The sequence below is a fragment of the Loxodonta africana genome, chromosome 1 (assembly GCF_030014295.1).
Source record: "Loxodonta africana isolate mLoxAfr1 chromosome 1, mLoxAfr1.hap2, whole genome shotgun sequence".
Lineage (NCBI taxonomy): Eukaryota > Metazoa > Chordata > Mammalia > Proboscidea > Elephantidae > Loxodonta > Loxodonta africana.
In genome coordinates this window covers 94,706,674-94,725,755 of record NC_087342.1, presented here as the reverse complement: position 1 = coordinate 94,725,755, position 19,082 = coordinate 94,706,674, and the positions used below count along the sequence as shown (strand labels likewise).

The 19,082-nt window shown below is 42.6% G+C and overlaps 1 protein-coding gene across 2 annotated transcripts; it reads right to left on the bottom strand.

Annotated features, from left to right (window-relative positions):
• Positions 1–749: 749 nt before the first annotated feature.
• Positions 750–17,604, bottom strand: ZBTB9 (zinc finger and BTB domain containing 9). 2 transcript variants are annotated; one of them, XR_010321924.1, is made up of 3 exons: positions 17,359–17,604; positions 14,263–17,180; positions 750–2,148 (listed from the first exon to the last, which is right to left on the bottom strand). XR_010321924.1 is itself a non-coding variant. In XM_003421036.4 (2 exons), exons 1-2 carry the CDS (start codon positions 17,406–17,408, stop codon positions 15,695–15,697), a joined length of 1,536 nt encoding a protein of 511 aa, XP_003421084.2. In that variant the 5' UTR covers positions 17,409–17,604; the 3' UTR covers positions 750–15,694. The 2 variants fall into 2 exon arrangements, 1 of the variants encoding a protein (XP_003421084.2); XM_003421036.4 differs by having other exon boundaries at positions 750–17,180.
• Positions 17,605–19,082: the final 1,478 nt, after the last annotated feature.

Below are 19,082 nucleotides of genomic sequence, written 5' to 3'. Positions count from 1 at the left end.
TGGTGGAAGCTGTTGTAGTTATAGTCCATTAATCCTTTGGACTAATCTTTCCCTTTTGTCTTTAATTTTCTTCATTATCCCTTGCTCCCAAAAGGGTGAGACCAGTGGAGTATCTTAGATGACAGCTCACAGGTTTTTAAGACCCTAGATGCTACTCACCAAAGTAGAATGTAGAACATTTTCTTTATAAACTATGTCATGCCAATTGAGCTAGATGTTCCCCGAGACCATGGTCCCCATCTTTTGCCCATTTTTTAATTGGGTTATTTGTCTTTTTGTTGTTGAGGTTTTTCAGTATCTTGTAGATTTTAAAGATGAGACCCTGATTGGATATGTTGTAACCAAATTTTTTTTCTCAGTTTATAAGTTGTCTTTTTACTCTTTTGGTGAAGTCTTTTGATGAGCATTTTTTAGGAGTTCCCACTTATCTAGTCAGAAAAATATTTTAAAACAATAGAAAAAAAAGCACAACTTGCTTTTTTTTCCCCCTCTGGGCAATATTTGAGCATTTGGTCAGACTCTCTTTCCCTTTAGCATTTCAATGTGTTCTCATTCTTAAACTTTTCAGATACTGTAAAAATAGTTTTGATTAAAGTTTCAAGTTACTGGAGTGGACATTCTCATTTACATTTGAACATATGTTTGAAGATCTCTTCACCATTCCATTCTATAATATAATTGATTTATTCCATAGTGTTTTTAATATGCCTCGCTTTAGCTATTTATTGATTGGTTTTAAGAAATAATCCTTTTTTTTTTTTTTTTAGAATTCTTTATTAAATTAAAAAAAATTGGTTTAAAGCCAACTCTGATATGGTCACTTAACAGATTTAATTTTAATCAAAACAAATGACTGATTTGAGTTTTTCTCCCATCCTTCTCACTACCTGCTGAGTTTTCTCAGTCCATGGACACATACTAATCATTTCTACAAGTTTTGGTAAAACACTGAAGTTTTCTTTCTGATCGCATCAGATACGTATTTTTGAGCTCCAGCTCTGTGCTCAGTGCTAAACAAGGTGAGATGAGCAACAAAATGATGCTAAAGTGGATTTTTTTCTTAAACGGAGTAATGTTGTTAGGTGCCATCGAGTCAGTTCCGACTCATAGCGACCCTGTGTACAGCAGAACAAAACGCTGCCCGGTCCTGGGCCATCCTCACGATGGTTGTTACGTTTGAGCTCATGGTTGCAGCCACTGTGTCAATCATCTCATTGAGGGTCTTCCTCTTTTCTGCTGACCCTCTACTTTACCAAGCATGATGTCCTTCTCCAGGGACTGGTCCCTCCGGATAACATGTTCAGAGTATATGAGATGAAGTCTCACCATCCTTGCTTCTAAGGAACATTCTGGCTGTACTTCTTTGCTGATGTGGCATGACTCAAAATGAGAAGAAACAGCTGCAAACATCCATAGATTGTAAGGATAGTGCAAAGGACCAGGCAGTGTTTTGTTCTCTTGTACACAGGGTCACCATGAGTAAGAACTGACTTGAGGGCACCTAACCACAGCAACAACATGGTAAGTATATGCTTAACCTCACTGAAACTGCCATAGTGTTTTTTTTTTTTAATAATTTTTATTGAGCTTTAAGTGAATGTTTACAAATCAAGTCAGTCTGTCACATATAAGCTTATATACACCTTACTCCATACTCCCACTTACTCTCCCCCTAATGAGCCGGCCCTTCCAGTCTCTCCTTTCGTGACAATTTCGCCAGTTTCTCACCCTCTCTACCCTCCTATCTCCCCTCCAGACAGGAGATGCCAACACAGTCTCAAGTGTCCACCTGATACAAGTAGCTCACTCTTCCTCAGCTTCTCTCTCCTACCCATTGTCCAGTCCCATTCATGTCTGATGAGTTGTCTTCGGGAATGGTTCCTGTCCTGGGCCAACAGAAGGTTTGGGGACCATGACAGCTGGGATTCCTCTAGTCTCAGTCAGACCATCAAGTCTGGTCTTTTTATGAGAATTTGGGGTCTGCATCCCGCTGATCTCCTGCTCCCTCAGGGGTTCTCTGTTGTGCTCCCTGTCAGGGCAGTCATTGGTTGTGGCCAGGCACCATCTAGGTCTTCTGGTCTCAGGATGATGTAAGTCTCTGGTTCATGTGGCCCTTTCTGTCTCTTGGGCTCATAGTTATCGTGTGACCTTGGTGTAAGAAATAATCCTTTTTAGAGTTCAAATTACATCTTAAATATAACTGAAAGCATGAGTTTAAAATAAAGTATCATTAAAAACTTTATCATTTGAGAACTTAGTGTTACTAATTGTTAAGCAAATTAAGTCTGTACTTTGTTCTTTATTATTTTTTGCTTTGTAATGCAATTTTTAATTACATAAAAATGTAATAGATTTAAAAAATATGAAAAGATATACAGTGAAGTCCCCATCCCATCTTGGCCACTCATCAGCCCAGTTCCCATTTCCAATACACACACACACACACACACAAATACATACACATACAGTAAATGCTATTTTTACTTTCTAATATATCCTTCCATAATCTCTGCATATACAAGCAAATATGAACATATATTCTTATTCCCCTCCCTTTTAACAGAAAAGATAGCATACTATCCATACAAGGTGCAGAATCTCACCCTACCAAATATCAAAGCTTACTATAAAACTATAGTTTTTAAGGCTGTGTGGCATTACAGCAAGAGACATATAGAACAATGGAACAGAATGAAGCATCCAGAATTAGACCCATGCATATACGAAAATCTGATATAAGTAATTCTGCATAAATCAATAAAGAAAACAATGGACTGAGTGGTTATCAGGGGTGGGAGGGAAAGGAGTCATTGCTTAGGGGGCACTGTGCTTCTATGAATGGTGGTGGAATAATTCGCACAGGATAGGTTGTACATGATGACTGTAATCAATGCCACTGAATTATACGTGTAAAAACTGTTGAATTGGCAGATGTTATGTTATACATTTTTTTACCAAAATAAAGAAAAAGAGAAAATGATAGCTTGCTCAAGAAATGGTGCTTGGAAAATTTTTCATCCATATGGAAATAAAATAAAAATTAAATCCTTACCATTCACGATACACAAAACTCAATTAGAGGTAAAGGCTTAAATGTGAAAAACACAACTTTAAAGCTTTAAGAAGAAAATACAGAATAATATATTTATGACTTAAGGGTAAAACGGGTAGAAAATATTTGAATTAATATTCCTTATGAAAATTTCAAACACATCCAGGAGCAGACAGAGCAGTGTGATAAAGCCCTACCTGCCCACTGTGGAGACTCAACAAATATCAAGTATCTGTTGCATTGCCTTCATATATCCCTTTCCCCTTCCTTTCTTTCTTCTTTCCTCTCTTTCACTCATTCTTTTTGCTTAAATATTTAATAGCAAATCCCAGACCTCCTGTCATTTCAGCCGTTCCTACTTAGTATGCATTTCTAAAAATATAGACATTAAATTAAAAAAATAAAATTAAAATATAGAAATTTTCTTTTATATCTGCAAGGCCATTCTCACATCAAACAAAACTAAGGATAATTTCTTGGTATCATCTAATATCCAGTTCATACTCAAATTACCTTGATTGTGCCAAATATGTCTTTTTACATTTAGTTTGTTCAAAGACAGGACATAAACAAGGTCCATGACACATTTGTCTGTTACATTTCTTAAGTCCTTTTAAATTTACCACAATCCCTCCTCTCTTTCTCTTTTTTCTTCTCTTGGGGACATTAATTTACTGAAGAAATTAAATCAGTTTGTGTTCCACACTGTGGAGTTTGTTTGCTTTTTTGTGATTTTATTTAATTTATTCCTCCCTTGCTTGTATTTCCTGTAACTGGAAATTGATTAGGTTCAGTTCAACTTTTTTGACAATAATACTTCATAGCTGGTGCTGTGTACTTTATATTGAGTCACATCAGGAGGTACATATCCAATTGTCCGGTTCTAAGTGAAGCTCAGATAGAGGACTTAGGCGGTGACAGCCTGCTCTCTTCCTTCTGAAGTTCTTCTCCATCAATCCCTCACCTAATGGTTTTACCAACTGAGGGTCTTTCTCAATCAGTTATTTCCTTAAAGGCTGCAAAATGATGATTCTTTGTTTCTGTCATTCAGAAAAGATGTAAACAAAACAAAAGCACAAAGCATACAATAAAAGATATCTATGATGTTAAAATTAAAGCCTTTATATTAAAAGATATCATAAACAAAGTAAAAAAGACAAAACACACAAGGGAAGATGATTGGTGTAGATTGGTCACCTTAGTCAAATGCTGTAACAAACAACCCTCAAATCTTAGTTTATGTCTTGCTTAAAGTCGAGGTGGCAACTCTAAGCAGTTTGCCTTCAAATGACTATTCAAGAATCCTGGATTCTTTTATCTTGTGACATAACCATCTTCACCACGTAGCCTCAAAATTACTACTGAAGGGGAAGAAAGAATGGGAAAGGCATCCTGGATGCTCAACCACCTTAGCGTTGAAGTGACACACAACACTTCTGTTTATACTGTTAGAACTAGTCATATGGCCCCACTTAGATGCAAGGGGAACTGGGGCAGGTAGTCTTTGGCTGGGGAGCTGCTTCTCGGCAACAGCTCTACACCACAGAAGGGAAGCACCACCTAGACCGAGCAACTCCATTCCTAGGTATGAACCATAATAGAGAGACTGATATATTTGTACATGAAATATGTACAAGAATTTCATGTTCAGTTTTATACTCAATATTACTAAAACGCACATACTGCCTCATTTGCTATTTCCAAGAACCTTGTGGGGAGGGTATTATTATCCTGATTTTTTCAGTTTAGATCACCAAAACTCAGAGGAATAGTGATTTATTCAAGATTGCTAAGCAAGGAAATGGAAGCAGGTGACATACTGGAATAATAAGTATTTTCAAGTCAGAAAAAAAAAAAAAACCAAGCTCAAATCCTAGTTCCTACGTATCCTTTCATTCATCCATTCAATGAATATTTACTGAGTGATTACCACATGCCAGACTTTATGGTAGGGCATAAGATATATAAGTAAGATAGTAATGTCTCTTGTTGAGCTTAGTCTACAGCAGGCGTAGACAAGCTATGGCCTGTGCCAAATCTTGTCTACTGACTGCTTGTGTATGGCCCCAAAGCTAAAAAGATGTTATAAAATGGTTGGAAAAAAGAAATCAAAATATTTTGTGACATGTGAAAATTATATGAAAGTCAAATTTCATTGTCCGTAAGTAAAGTTTTATTGAAACACAGCCACACTTATTTATGTATTGTCTAAGGTTGCTTCCACAGCAAAGTTGAATAGAAGCAACAGCTACCTGTGTGGCTCTTATCACCTGACACTACTGCTCAGTGCACTAAAAATTGCAGTATGCAGTTATAACTTCATAGCGTAATATGCCACACATATTGCTGTGCTGCATTTTATTTTTCATTATCAGTGCATACTCATCTCGTCAAAACAAGAAAAAGGGTGGACTTTGAATGTCATGCTTTTAAGGCACAGTGGAGCGTGGATTATTTTGTTAGTTAGATGGAAAAGCATTTTGTTTATTATGCAATGACACTAGAACTGTGCTTAAAGAATAAACATATATTGGCACTAGAGACTTAGTACTCATCATACTATTCACAGCTTACAGGAAAGTAGCAGTCAGAAAGATTAGGAAATTGAAAAAGGAGTATCTCATCACAACAGAATTTCTTCAAAAAAATGAAAAAGAGGCTGCAACCAAAGTGAGTTTCTAAGTGGCTCATTTGTTAGCCAAGAAAGGAAAGCCATTTACCAATGGTGAGTTAATTAAATCATGTTTGCTTGCAGAAGCCAGAGAGATGTGTCCAGAGAAAATCAACTTATTTAAGACTCTTGGCCTTTTGGCAAGGGCAGTTGCTTGAAAAGTTGAGAACATAGAGAAAACATCAGTAGTCAACCAAAAAGCAAGGCAAATGATTCCAAGTGGTTCTTGGCTCTTGTTGAACCAACAGATGCTACTGATACCACTCAATTGTTATTTGTTTGAGGAATCAATGCCGAATTTGAAGTGACTGAAGAATGAGCCTCTCTCAGGAGTCTGTGTGGAACAATTACACACAATAACGTTTTCAAAAAAAAAAAAAAAGTTGAGAAAAAACACTAATTCAGTACAACCTGAACTGGAACTTGCTAAGATGTGTCACAAATGATGGGATAAAGAAAAAGGCTTAGTGGAGCAAATCCTCAAAACTTGTGAAAATGTCTTGAGTTGGAATCGACCCGACAGCAACAGGTTTTTTGGTTTATCTGTAAGTCCCTGGATGGTACAGTTAAAGCACTTGGCTGCTAACTGAAAGGCTGATGGCTTGAGTCCATCCAGAGGCCCCTTGGAAGAAAGTCCTGTCAATCTACTTCCAAAAAATCAGTCATTGAAAATCCTATGGACCACAGTTTTACTCTGACATACACATGGTTGCCATCAGTTGGCATCAGCTGGATGGCAACTGATTTAGTCAATTCCTGCTCATGGTGACCCCATGTGTGCAGAGTAGAACTGCTCCATAGGGTTTTTAAGGCTATGACCTTTTGGATGCAGATTGCCAGGCTTGTCTTCCAGGAGCCTTTGGGTGGGTTCAAATGGCGAACTTTTCAGCTAGTAGTCAAGTGCTTCACTGTTTGCATCATCCGAGGACTCAGATTTTGATGATAGAGAATACTTTGAACTCCTTAAGCAGCAGACATGTATGACAAAAAATTGTACTCGATTATTATATTTTGAATTTCATCCATAAAAACGTTTGGAAATTTACTTTGTTTTACAAGCACTTACATAATATCCTTGGTTTTGCTTGAGAGGTGTCATGGATTCAATCGTGTCCCCCCAAAAACATGTGTCAACTTGGCTAGGTTGTGATTCCCAGTAATGTATGATTGTCTACCATTTTGTCATCTGATGGGATTTTCCTATGTGCTGTAAATCCTATCATTATGATGTTAATGAGATGGATTATCAGCAGTTATACTGATGAGATCTACAAGATTAGATAGTGTTTTAAGCCAATCTCTTTTGAGACATAAAAGACAGAAGGGAACAGAGAGACATGGGGACCTCACACTACCAAGAAAGAAGTGCCATGAGCAGAGCGTGTCCTTTGAACCCAGGGTTCCTGTGCAGAGAAGCTCCTAGTCCAGGGGAAGATTGAGGACAAGGACCTTCCTCCAGAGCCAACAGAAGCAGCCTTCCTCTGGAGCTGACGTCCTGAATTTGGACTTCTAGCCTACTAGACTATGAGCGAGACCTGTATTCACTTGCTCAAGCAAAACTCTAGGGCTTCCTTTTTGTCCTGTCAGTTCTGTCTTCAGATAGAATAGCTTTAATCCATCTACTTCTCTCTATATGTGCTGTCTTCACCCACCTCTTGTCTGCATTGCTGAAATAGTCTTACTGGTCTACCTGCTTCTACTCTTGTCCCTTACTGACTCTGCAGCTAGAGAAACCTCTTTAAACTGTTAAGAGATCATTATTGCCTTATGTAAAACACTTTATTGCCTTCCTTTTGCACTTAGAATAAAATCCAAATTCCTCACACTGATCTGAAAGGTTCGATATGATCCAGCCCCAGCCTACCTCTTCAATCATATCTCATTAGTCTCTCCTCACTGGTCTCCTTGTTGAACATACCACTTTCTTGTTCGAGACCTTTGTATCTGCTAAACACTCTACTGGAACCATCTTCCTCCCCTGATATGCATGTTTGGTTCTTTTCTCTTTGGATATTAGATCAATGTGTACAGTGTGTTCTCCTTTTGCTACTCTCCACCTTATTCCCTGGTTTATTTCTTTTATAGCATTGGAATATATGCTTATGAGGACAACGTCCCTTGTGCCCACACATAGTAGGTAGCTGACAATTAATTACTGAATAAAGGGAATTATATACATATTAAAAAAAAAAAAAACTCATGGGAAAATAGAAGCTACTAAGGTACATACCAGAGGTCCTACCTTATCTAGCAGTTATAGATTTCTAGAGGAAATGATGTTTAAGCTGGTATCTGAAGAAAGTGGCCATCAGCCTGTTGAGGGACAAGGAAAACTACCGTAGGTAGAGATGAACGTGCGCAGTGTGATGGACCGCTTTTGTGTGGCCTTTCTCATCATGGTCTTGTAATTTTCACCCAAGCGATTAGGCGAGACTCTGGAGATCGGGTAATTGTGGCCCACCAAGGGGATTGTTCAGTTTTGCCATCCTGATAGGCTTAAAAAAAGAGAGCCAATTCCAGAACAAAGGGAGAATCCTACAAACGCCAAGGAGGAACAGCCAGGAGGGAGGACCCGGGATCCCTGTGCTGAGCTCCTGAAAGGGGGTGGGAGGAGGAAAGAGAGAGAGAGAGAGATGTAACCCTGAAGACAGCGAGAAGCAGTGGCAGAAGCCTGCGAGAGACCATGCAGTGGGCTTCCCGGCCAAGTTGAGTGCCTGGGGTGCCTCTGGGGACTTACTGGCAGGGGATAAAAGAGCTTTGTAACACTTGCCTGCGCAGGGCAGAGGCCTGGAGTCAGAAAGATGTGTGCCTGCGAGCACAGCTGAAAAGAAGCTGTCCTAATGGACGAACTGTATTCTGAGTCTTGCTGAACCTGAATTGTAACCTGTTACTTCCCTAATAAACCCGATAATCTTGAGTATTGTGTGAGTTCTGGGTGGCCATGCAATGAGTTATCGAACCCAGCAGAGAAGGAGCGATGCTGTGAGAGGGACCGTTGGTGTCAGAATTGGTAAAGATGGGGGAGAGAGGAGGCATGTTTGACCTCTGCCTCATATGAATCAGCCTTGGGCTGTTGATCTTCTTTCTTGATTGTGAAGTTAAAAGAGGTCAGACACCACCCCTATGCCATTTTTACAGCATGAGAAGCAGAAAGAGTGAAGGTCTAGGGGAAATAGTAATGATGAAACTGTAATAATTGGGACTAGATCATTTGCACTTCATGAAAGAGCAAAAAGCCAGCCAATGGAAGGTTTTAAACTGGAGAATTGTGCAATAGTATGCATGCTTTAGAAAGATCATTCTGAATGTAGAGTAAGATATGGAGCAAGACAAGACAAAGAACCAATTAAGAGGCTGCAGCGGCAATAGTGCGGAGTACATCAATTTGAAATCTTCAGGAGATATAATTGATAGGGTAGTTCTGGGAGGTGAGACAGGTGTCAAGAACACTCGAGATTTCAGCTTTGGGTATTTGGGCAGAGGGTGGAGCCATTACCAAGACTGGAAACAATACTACAGGAGCAGACCGCTGAAGATGAAGTAGTTTAGGAGTAGGTTAGTTTTAGACATGGTATGCCCGAGATGTCTATGAAATGCCCACATAGCTGATTTAAACATCTGTCTCTTAAAAAGATAATCCAGGGTTCAAGTCTCTATGATGCGTTCTGTTCATCAATGTCTGGCACATAGCATTTATTGTTGAATGAGGGAAGAAACTCAAGTAAGTCTGGAGGTCAGGAAAACTGGAGAAATAAAATTAAATGTCATCAGAAATTAAATAGTTTAACTCAGAAGAATAGATAAAATCATCCAGGAATGTGTAGAGTTAGAAGAGGGCCTAAGACAGAGCCCGAAAAACCCCAGCATTTACGAGACTGGTAGTGATAACATCTTATTCTTTGTTATTAGTTGGCATTGAGTCGACTCTAACTCATGGTGACCTCACGCATAACAGAACGAAACACTGCTTGATCCTGCGCCATCCTTACAATTTTTGGTGTCTGAGCCCACTGCTGCATTCATGGTATCTCATTGAGGGTTTCCCTCATTTTCAGTGTTCTACTTTATCTAATGTGATGTTGTTTTTTTTGCAACTGGTTTTTCCTGATGTGTCCAAAGTATCCTTATTGAGTACTATAGGCCTCATTTCTCTTTTAGTTGAAAATGTTTTCCTTTATGTATGTGATCCCTCCCTGAGAGAAGCGACCTGAGTAAAGCTGTGGAGAACTGACTACTATTGGTCTTGCTAATATTAGCTAACATTTATTGAGTAGCTAGTATGTGCAAGGCACTGTTCTAAGCGTTTTGCATGTATTAATTAAATTCTCATAGCCCTATGAGTATGGTTAAATATTAACAAGGAACTACAGGTGGGGAGAAGGAGATGATGAGCAAAGGCTCTGGGAAGGGAACTAGCCTTAGACAGTAGGAGGGACAGCTCCTCTATTGGGGAAGAAGCAGCAGAAGGAGGGTACAAGTTTTATTAAGCCAAAATCTTTCATTATGGAACTTTCCCTGTATAATAAATAACAACTTTTAAGAAATATACTTTGGCCAAATTTCAATAATATTTTTTAACGAAATTGAGAAACAAATCACCAAGTTCAAATGAAAAGGGAAGAGGCCCCAGATAAACTAAGAATTACTGAAGGACAAAGTGGGAGGCCTCACACTACCTGATTTTAGAACCTATTACACCACCACAGTAGTCAAAACAGCCTGGTACTGGTACAACAAGAGATACATAGACCAATGGAACAGAATTGAGAATTCAGACATAAATTCATCCACTGTGAGCCGCTGATATTTGACAAAGGCCCAAAGTCTGTTAAATGGGGAAAAGAGAGTCTCTTTAACAAATAGTGCTGGCATAACTGGATACCCACCTGCAAAAAAATGAAAGAAGACCCATACCTCACACCATGTACAGAAACTAACTCAAAATGGATCAAAGACCTAAATATAAAATCTAAAATGACAAAGATCATGGAAGAAAAAATAGGGAGAACGCTAGAGGCCCTAAAACATGTCATAAACAGAATACAAAATATAACAATGCACAAACACGAGAAGAGAAAACTAGATAACTGGGAGATCCTAAAAATCAAACACTTATGCTCATCAAAAGACTTCACCAACAGGGAACGAAACAAAGAACCCCTGAGGGAGCAGGAGAGCAGTGGGTTGCGGACCCCAAATGTTCAGGAAAAGACCAGACTTAATGGTCTGACTGAGACTAGAATGACACTGGAGGTCATGGTCCCCAGACCTTCCGTTAGCCCCCGACAGGAACCATTCCTAAAGCTAACTCTTCAGACAGGGATTGGACTAGACTATGGGGTAGAGAATGATACTGGTGAAGAAGAATGAGCTTCTTGGACCAAGCAGACACATGAGACTATGTTGGCATCTCCTGTTTGAAGGGGAGATGAAAGGGTAGAGACAGTCAGAACCTGGCCAAATGGACACGAAAAGAAACAGAGGAGGGAAGGCGTGTGCTGTCTCATTAGGGGGAGAGCAATCAGGAGTATATAGCAAGGTGTTTATAAATTTTTGTATGAGAGTCCAACTTGATTTGTAAACTTTCACTTAAAGCACAATTAAAAAAAAAAAAAAAAAAAAACTTCACCCAAAGAGTAAAAAGACAACTTACAGATTGGTAAAAAATTTTTGGCTACAACATACCCAATAAGGGTCTAATCTCTGAAGTCTACAAGATACTGCAACACCTCAACAACAAAAAGACAAATAACCCAATTAAAAAGTAGGCAAAGGATATCAACAGTCACTTCATCAGAGAAGACATTCAGGCAGCTAACACATGAAGAAATGCTCACGATCCTTAGCCATTAAAAAAAAAGACATGCAAATCAAAACTACAATGAGATACCATCTCACCCCAACAAGGGTTGCCCTAATCCAAAAAACAAAAAGTAATAAATGTTGGAGAGGTTGTGGAGAGTCTGGAACACTTATACACTGCTAGTGGGAATGTAAAATGGTACAACCACTTTGGAAATCGATTTGGTGCTTTCTTAAAGCTAGAAATAGAAGTTCCATACAATCCAGCAATACCACCCCTTGGAATATATCCTAGAGAAATAAGAGCCCTCACAGAAATAGATGTCTGCACACCCACGTTCACCACAGCATTGTTCACAATAGCAAAAAGATGGAAACAACCTACGTGTCCATTAACAGACGAATGGATCAACAACTTGTACATACACACAATGGAATACTAAAAACCAAACCAAACCCACCGCCATCGAGTCGATTCCAACTCATAGCGACCCTACAGGACACAGTAGAACTGCCCCACAGAGTTTCCAAGGAGCGCCTGGAGGATCTGAACTGCCGACCTCTTGGTTAGCAGCCGTAGCACTTAACCACTATGCCACCAGGGTTTCCAATGGAATACTACACAATGATAAAGAAGGATGAATCTGTGAAACACCTTACAACATGGATCAATCTGGAGGCATTATGCTGAGCGAAATTAGTCAGTCGCAGAAGTACAAATATTGTATAAGACCACTATTTTAAGAACTCAAGAAAAGGTTTAAACATAGGAGAAAACATTCTTTGATGATTACAAAGGTGGGGAGGGAGGGAAAGGGAAATTCACTAACTAGATAGTAGACAAGAATCATCTTAGGTGAAGGGAAGGACAGCACATAATACAGGGGAAGTCAGTACAACTGGACTAAACCAAAAGCTAAGAAGTTTCCTGAACACAGCCAAATACTCTGAGGCACAGAGTAGCTGGGGCTGCAGTCTGGGGACCACAGTTTTGGGGGACATCTAGGTCAACTGGCGTAACAAAGTTATTAAGAAAATGTTCTGCATCCCACTTTGGTGAGTGGTGTCTGGGGTCTTGAAAGCTTTGGAGCAGCCATCTAAGATGCTTCAAATTGGTCCCAACCCACCTGGAACAAAGGAGAATGAAGAACACCAAAGACAGAAGAAAAATATTAACCTGAGACAAAAGGGCCACATAAACCAGAGATTCCATCAGCCTGAGACCAGAACTAGATGGTGCCCAGCTACTATCAATGACGGCCCTGACAGGAAACACTACAAAGAGTCCCTGATGGAGTGGGAGAAAAGCGTGGCGCAGAATTCAAATTCACATAAAAAGACCAGACTTAATGGTCCAACTGAGACTGGAAGAACCCCCAAAGCCATGGCTCCCTGGAAGCTCTATTAACCCAGAACTAAAACCATTCTTGAAGCCCACTCTTCAAAGATTAGACTGGCGTATTTTTTACGGGGTACTCATGAAGAGTGTGCTTCTTAGTGCAAGCAGATACACAAGAGAAATGGGGCAGCTCCTGTCTGGAGACAGGATAAGAAGGCAGGATGGGACAGAAATTGGTTGAACGGACACAGGAAATCCTGGGTGGAGAGGGGAAGTGTGCTGTCATATCATAGGGAGTGCGCTGTCACATTATAGGGAGTGCAACGAACGCCACATTAACAATACGTGTATAAATTTTTGTAAGAGAAATTAACTTGAGCTCTAAACTTTCACCTAAAGCACAATTAAAAAAAAAAAAATCTGTGTACAAAAGTTCATAGTAGCACTATTCATAATAGCCAAAAAATAGAAACCACCCAAATGTCAATCAACTGATGAATGGGTATACAAAATGTGGTACAGCCCTACTATGGAATATTATGTGGCCATAAAAAAGGAATAAAGTTTGGTATGATGAAAATGTTCTAAACTTGATTGTATGATTCCATTAATATGAAATGTCCAGAACAGGCAAATCTAAAGAGATAGAAAGTAGATTAATGGTTGCCTAGATAGAGCTGGGAGTGATGGGAGGACTATAGATTGGCAGTTAAAAGTATATGGGGTTTCTTTTGGGGGATGAAGAGAGTCAAAATTGATTGTGGTGACGATTGTGAAACTCTGTGAATATACTAAAAACCATTGAATTTCACACTTTAAATGGGTAAAACTTATGGTATGTGAATTACACTTAATAAAGCGGTTTTTAAAAAATCCCCCCAAAGAAATATACTTTGGGGAAGGCTATCACCCCTGGCCCTATAGTTGTGAATATAATTCCTGTGGTCAACAGCTTCCCATCAGTTCAGCTACCAACCGCAGAGCCACACCAGCACGTGAAGGAGTCAGGTGTTTCTTTGTGAAACCACCACTGACCTATGAAAGGTCTTTGCTCTGTCTCCTTTGTGCCACTACAGTAGCTTGTACTGCCCTAGATCATGGAGTTATACCACATTGTAATTGTCTATTTTCTGTACCAGCTGTGAATTCTTTCAGGGCAGAGTATTAACCAGGGTCTAGCATAGTTTTTTTTTTTTTTTTTAGCATAGTGCTTTGCACTAAATGTAAGACTGAACAACTATCAAGCATCACACACAATACATGAAGTCAGAGACTATTATTGGTAAAGATTACATGAAACGTCTTTTAAAAACAAGGCAGAGAACCAGCTGGGAGTGCACTTTACCCCACTCCACCAAAAAAAAAAAAAGGTAGTTCAGACTGTGAAAGGTAACTTACCCAAGGTTATTCAGTAGGTCAGGGCCTAGAATTTGACCCACTGTAAGTCCAGGAGTGTTCTCTGCACCAGTGTGAAGCCATCCCATTCTTCTCCCATCAACATAACCCAGTCACAGAATGAACACACTAAGTCTCTGCAGCTCTGTTCTCACATTATCTCCCACACAAATTACTCAGTCCAGTCCCCTGTCAGTTTAGATTTCAGGGCAAAATTTATTTGGAGAAATTAAGTAACCTGCAACGACCTCCCCATTCCAAGGTCTACCCCTCCACCCTTCAACAAGGCTGTCCCATCAGGTATGGGTTGGGAGGGAAAGAGAGAGGGTGTGCAGTTACTCTCTAGACTTCAACATGAGCTATCTCAGCCCTGAGTCCTTCTGCCCACTGCAACTTGTTCAGAGTGCAGTGGTGCTGCCCTGGCAGCAATTTAGGTCGGTGGCCATCTCCTGAGTCGACTCACATTTCAGTCACTGTGATTAGTATATGAGGGACCAGTGGTGGTGACAAAGGCAGAAAAGAGGCACAGGGTAGTGAGGGAATACCCTCTCTTAAAGAGGGTTCAAGGAATGACACATGGAATGCTCAGTGTGTTAAAGTGCTCAACTACAATATAAAAAATAAAAGTTGGGAAGGTATCTACTAGTAAGAAAGTAAGTTACGATCAGAGAGGCTTCTGGAAAGATACAACAAAATAGGTACAGAAAAAGATCTCTGCTCACATCATTCCAGCAGTGATGAGGGAAGCTTAGAGCTTAGTCATCCATTTACTCAAACTCTGAATCAAGTGTATCTCTACGTAGACACTGGTTCTTTTAACCCTTCACAGAGACTGAATGTAAAATTTATCATCATGTCTTTTTGTTCTAACTCATCTCTCACCAAATAACCCTCTGATCTGAAATTAAGTTTCTTGAATGGACGCCACCACCAGGAAAGGAGGGTCCATTATGGGCAAGTGATCAGTTTAAATATGACCTGTAAACCACCTTCCTATCAAGTGGTTAAGGAGCCCCGGTGGTGCAGTGGTTAAGCACTCAGCTGCTAACCAAAAGGTGGGCAGTTTGAACCCACCTGCCACTTCGCAGGAAAAAGATGTGGCAGTCTGCTTCCATAAAGATTTATAGCATTAGAAACCCTATGGAGCAGTTGTACTCTGTCCTATAGAATCGTTATGAGTCAGAAGCAACTCAATGGCAGTGGGCTTTGGTACAGGGTGGTTAGCAAAAACCCGGGGTGAGATGAGAAATCTGAGTTTCCAAATTGCCAGGCTGAGGCCCACACTGAAGACAGAGGTTATACACAGACCCATAATGTATCTACCCTCTTGACATGATTACAAGATCCAGGATTGAAGTGCAATGATAGTGAGGGGTGAGTATCCATCAGTAGCAGTGGCTCTCTTGTCCTGAAAGTCAGTGTATGGCCTCAGAAATCACTTGTAAGTCCAGTGGGCAGTGGCCCAGCCCTGGCCCTTGCATAAGTCCTGATGGCGAAGGAAACAGGCATGGACTCTGAACCTACGGCCACAGTGGGGACAGGCGTGCAGGGCTCCAGCATGGGTCTTCATGTGCTCTGTCAGATGGTGCTTCAGCTTGAAGCGCTTGTTGCAGACGCCACAGCCAAAGGGCCGAAGGCTGAAAGTCAGCATGATGTGCCTGTCCCGCTTTGGCTTCACTGCAAATCGCTTCCCACACAAGCAACCAAAGCGTTTTCCATCTGCAGGGGGTGCCTCTCCTAGTTTCACAGGCCCATGCACAGCTTGCCCTGCTCCCCCAGGTCCTCCACCTCCTGACAGGATTTCATTCCCATGAAGATCCACTGGTTTCCAGGAGGGGCCTCCTCCCCCAGATGGTGCGTCTGCTCCTGAGGGCAGCAATAATTCTAACTCCCCATCTCTTTCAGTGTTCCGAGGGAACACTTTGGTCTCCTCCTTTGTTCCTCCAGACTGAGTTCCACCTCCTAGTATCTCTTCCTTAAGCTCAAAGGGTTCCTGCTTTATGTAGAAGATCTTGAGGGGCAGTGCAGTAGAAGTGGTAAGAGGCTCTGACGGAGCACTCTCGCCCTCTGGAAGCTTGCAGGGAGTAGTGGATTTTGGTGATGGGTGGGATCCATGAAGGCGGGGGAAATCTCCTGACACTCTCTGAGGCTGAGGAGTCTGAGAGACTGCTTCTGACCCCTGGTCCTCATCTTCTTCTTCTTCCTCCTCCTCCTCATCTTCCTCTACCTGAATCTGTAATACCTCTCCCAGTTCATTTCCCTCCCCTACAACAGGACTCTCCACAGAGGGCGATGACTGCACTGGGGTCTGGAAAGGGGGAGATCGAAGGCACCAGCCTCCTGCAGTGGATGTAGCGGAAAGAACTGAGCGGTATGGGGTTGCTCCACGGGCTGAGAGTCCACCACCTGAGGCTTCTAGTTCTTTAAGAACCTCTGAGCACTGATCTACTACTTGCCACATCTGGAGGCCACTGGCCACAAGGAGGTGGGCAGGCAGAGCATCTAGTGGCAGGTGGAGGCGTCCTGAGTAAATGAGTTGAAGTAGCCCCTCGAAGGCGTCAGCTTCAATGACATTCGGCAGGGTGAGACGCGGTGCATCGCCCAGAAGAAGCTTGTCATGGAAGTAAGGAGAGGCAGCAGCCAACACGGCTTTGTGAGCCCTAAGTTCCCGACCCTGCACCAGGAGAGACACATCACAGAACTTCCCCTCTAGCCTGTGGCGGTTCAGGGTTTCCAGCAGCGATGAGCTATGCTGAGGAAACTCGATCTGGATTGTCCGTGGAGCTGGGTTGCAGACGGGGGAGGGGGCCACAGGCGGCAAAGGCGTCGAGGTATCCATGGCCTCCTCGGAAAGAGAGCGATCCCAGAGGGTCGGCAAGAGGAGAAAGGGGGCTGGGGAGAGATCCCACGCGGGATGAAGGCTGTGGAGGAAAGAGACGGGGGGTCACAGAAGCCCTGGATAAGGGGAACCATGTCTCCTCAAACAACTACCCTCCAACATTTGTCAACTTTTCAGTCTGTGGAGGTTTTGGCAGATTAGTCCCGCACACTCCCCCACCAAGAAAACAAAAAAACAAACAATAACGACAAGTTACCAACCGGGGTTGTAACTTCCAAGGCCTGCGGAATAAGATGAGGAAGTCTCTCATCCACGAGCCTGACCTCGCCAGCTCGGGGTCGCTCCTGCCCCGCCGCTCCGTCTCCCTTCACGGTGCCCGAGGTCGGCTCCGGGGAGGCCACGGCCAGCAGAGACCGCGGGGCCCCGCCCGGCTGCCCTGCCCGCCGACACACCCCCACCGGTACACACGCGGTGTGGACCTAACAGCGCATCCGCAGCTTCAGCGCGGTTCTGGGCCGGAAGTCGCCGCCTCCTCGCCGGACGCCAACGCCGAGTGCAACCCCAGGCTGGGGCGCCAGCCAATCGGAGGGCGGCAGTCTACAAGCCTGGTATTGACTGGTTGAGCGGGTGAGAGGGGCGAAGCTGGTGCGGTTTCTGGCCTGGCGCCTGGGCCGAAGAGGTGGCTGGGGGACGCTGCCGACTCGGTACGTGGGGGAGCGAGCTGTGAGTCGCCCCGGAAAACTGCGTTTCGTGGTGATGGAATGTAGCGCCCGGCCCCCCATAGGGGCTGAGAACGGCGAGATTAATTGGGCACCTACTGGGAGCTAGATGCTTGGCCACATCACCTTTTATCTTCCCACCAGCTCCTCCACGTAGGTGTTTACATCCTCGGTTTCCATGTAGGAAAACCGAGGCTGGAATAGTCAACTCAGCTGGCAAATGGTGGGCCGGGAACTGGAAACCAAATTTCCTCCATTCCGCACAGGAGCGTTTTCACCAGCAATGAATTAAACAACCCTTATTTCTGGTAATTATTTTTTACTAGGGGGCAGTGGTGGTTAAGTGGTAGCGTTCTTGCCTTTCATGGGGAAGACCTGGGCTTGATTCCCAGCCAGTGCACTTCAGGGCAGGCACCATCAATGGAGGCATAGTGTTGCTTTAATGCTGAATAGGTTTCTGAGGAGCTTCCAGACTAAGAGTAGGAAGAAAGACCTGCCTATCTAACAAAAACCAGCCAATGAAAGCCCTATAGGTCACCAACTGGCCGATCCACAACTTGATCATGGTGATTGTGCAGGATCAAGCGGTGTTGTGTTGTGCATGGGGTTGCTATGAGTACGGCCAACTTGATGGCAGACAGTTTTTTACAAAGTAGTTTTTTTAGGTACATGTACTTGGAATCTTCTATCAGGAGCCCCTCCCCTCCTCCATCTTTGCTCCTTCGGTCTAAGTGGAACGGTGGGTGAGGGCACACTACATTGGGGAGGTTTGACTAGTCCTTGCAAAACCCCTACTCTTCATAATAAAAAAAAAAATTAAATCTCCTTGCTGGGTGGGAGAGTCATTCTGTGAGGATTTGTGCACTCAGAGAAGGATAATAGTCATTTCTCCAGACTGTTAGTCTCCTCTCGAAAAGCAGATCCTACCACCCTGCTGGTCCATCTTGAGGGCCTCGCCTAGGAAAGTCAGCACAGCAATAAAAGAACAATCTCTGTTTATTAAACATTTTTCTGTTTCACCACACACTCCAGAAAAAAAGGAAACGGGGCTGGGAGTGGAGAAAAAGGGACTGTGATGGGGGATAGAGAAGGCTGGGAGTCATGTGGGGAGGGAGAACGAGAAAAGAAAATAAAACTGGTAGGAAAAGCGTCCCCTACCCTTAGGATGGTGGGTGGGGAGGGAGTGGAGGGGGGGCCGGGAAGCTCTGTACAGAGGGGTTGCCCCCAGCCCACACGCGCACACACACACACACACACACACCCTG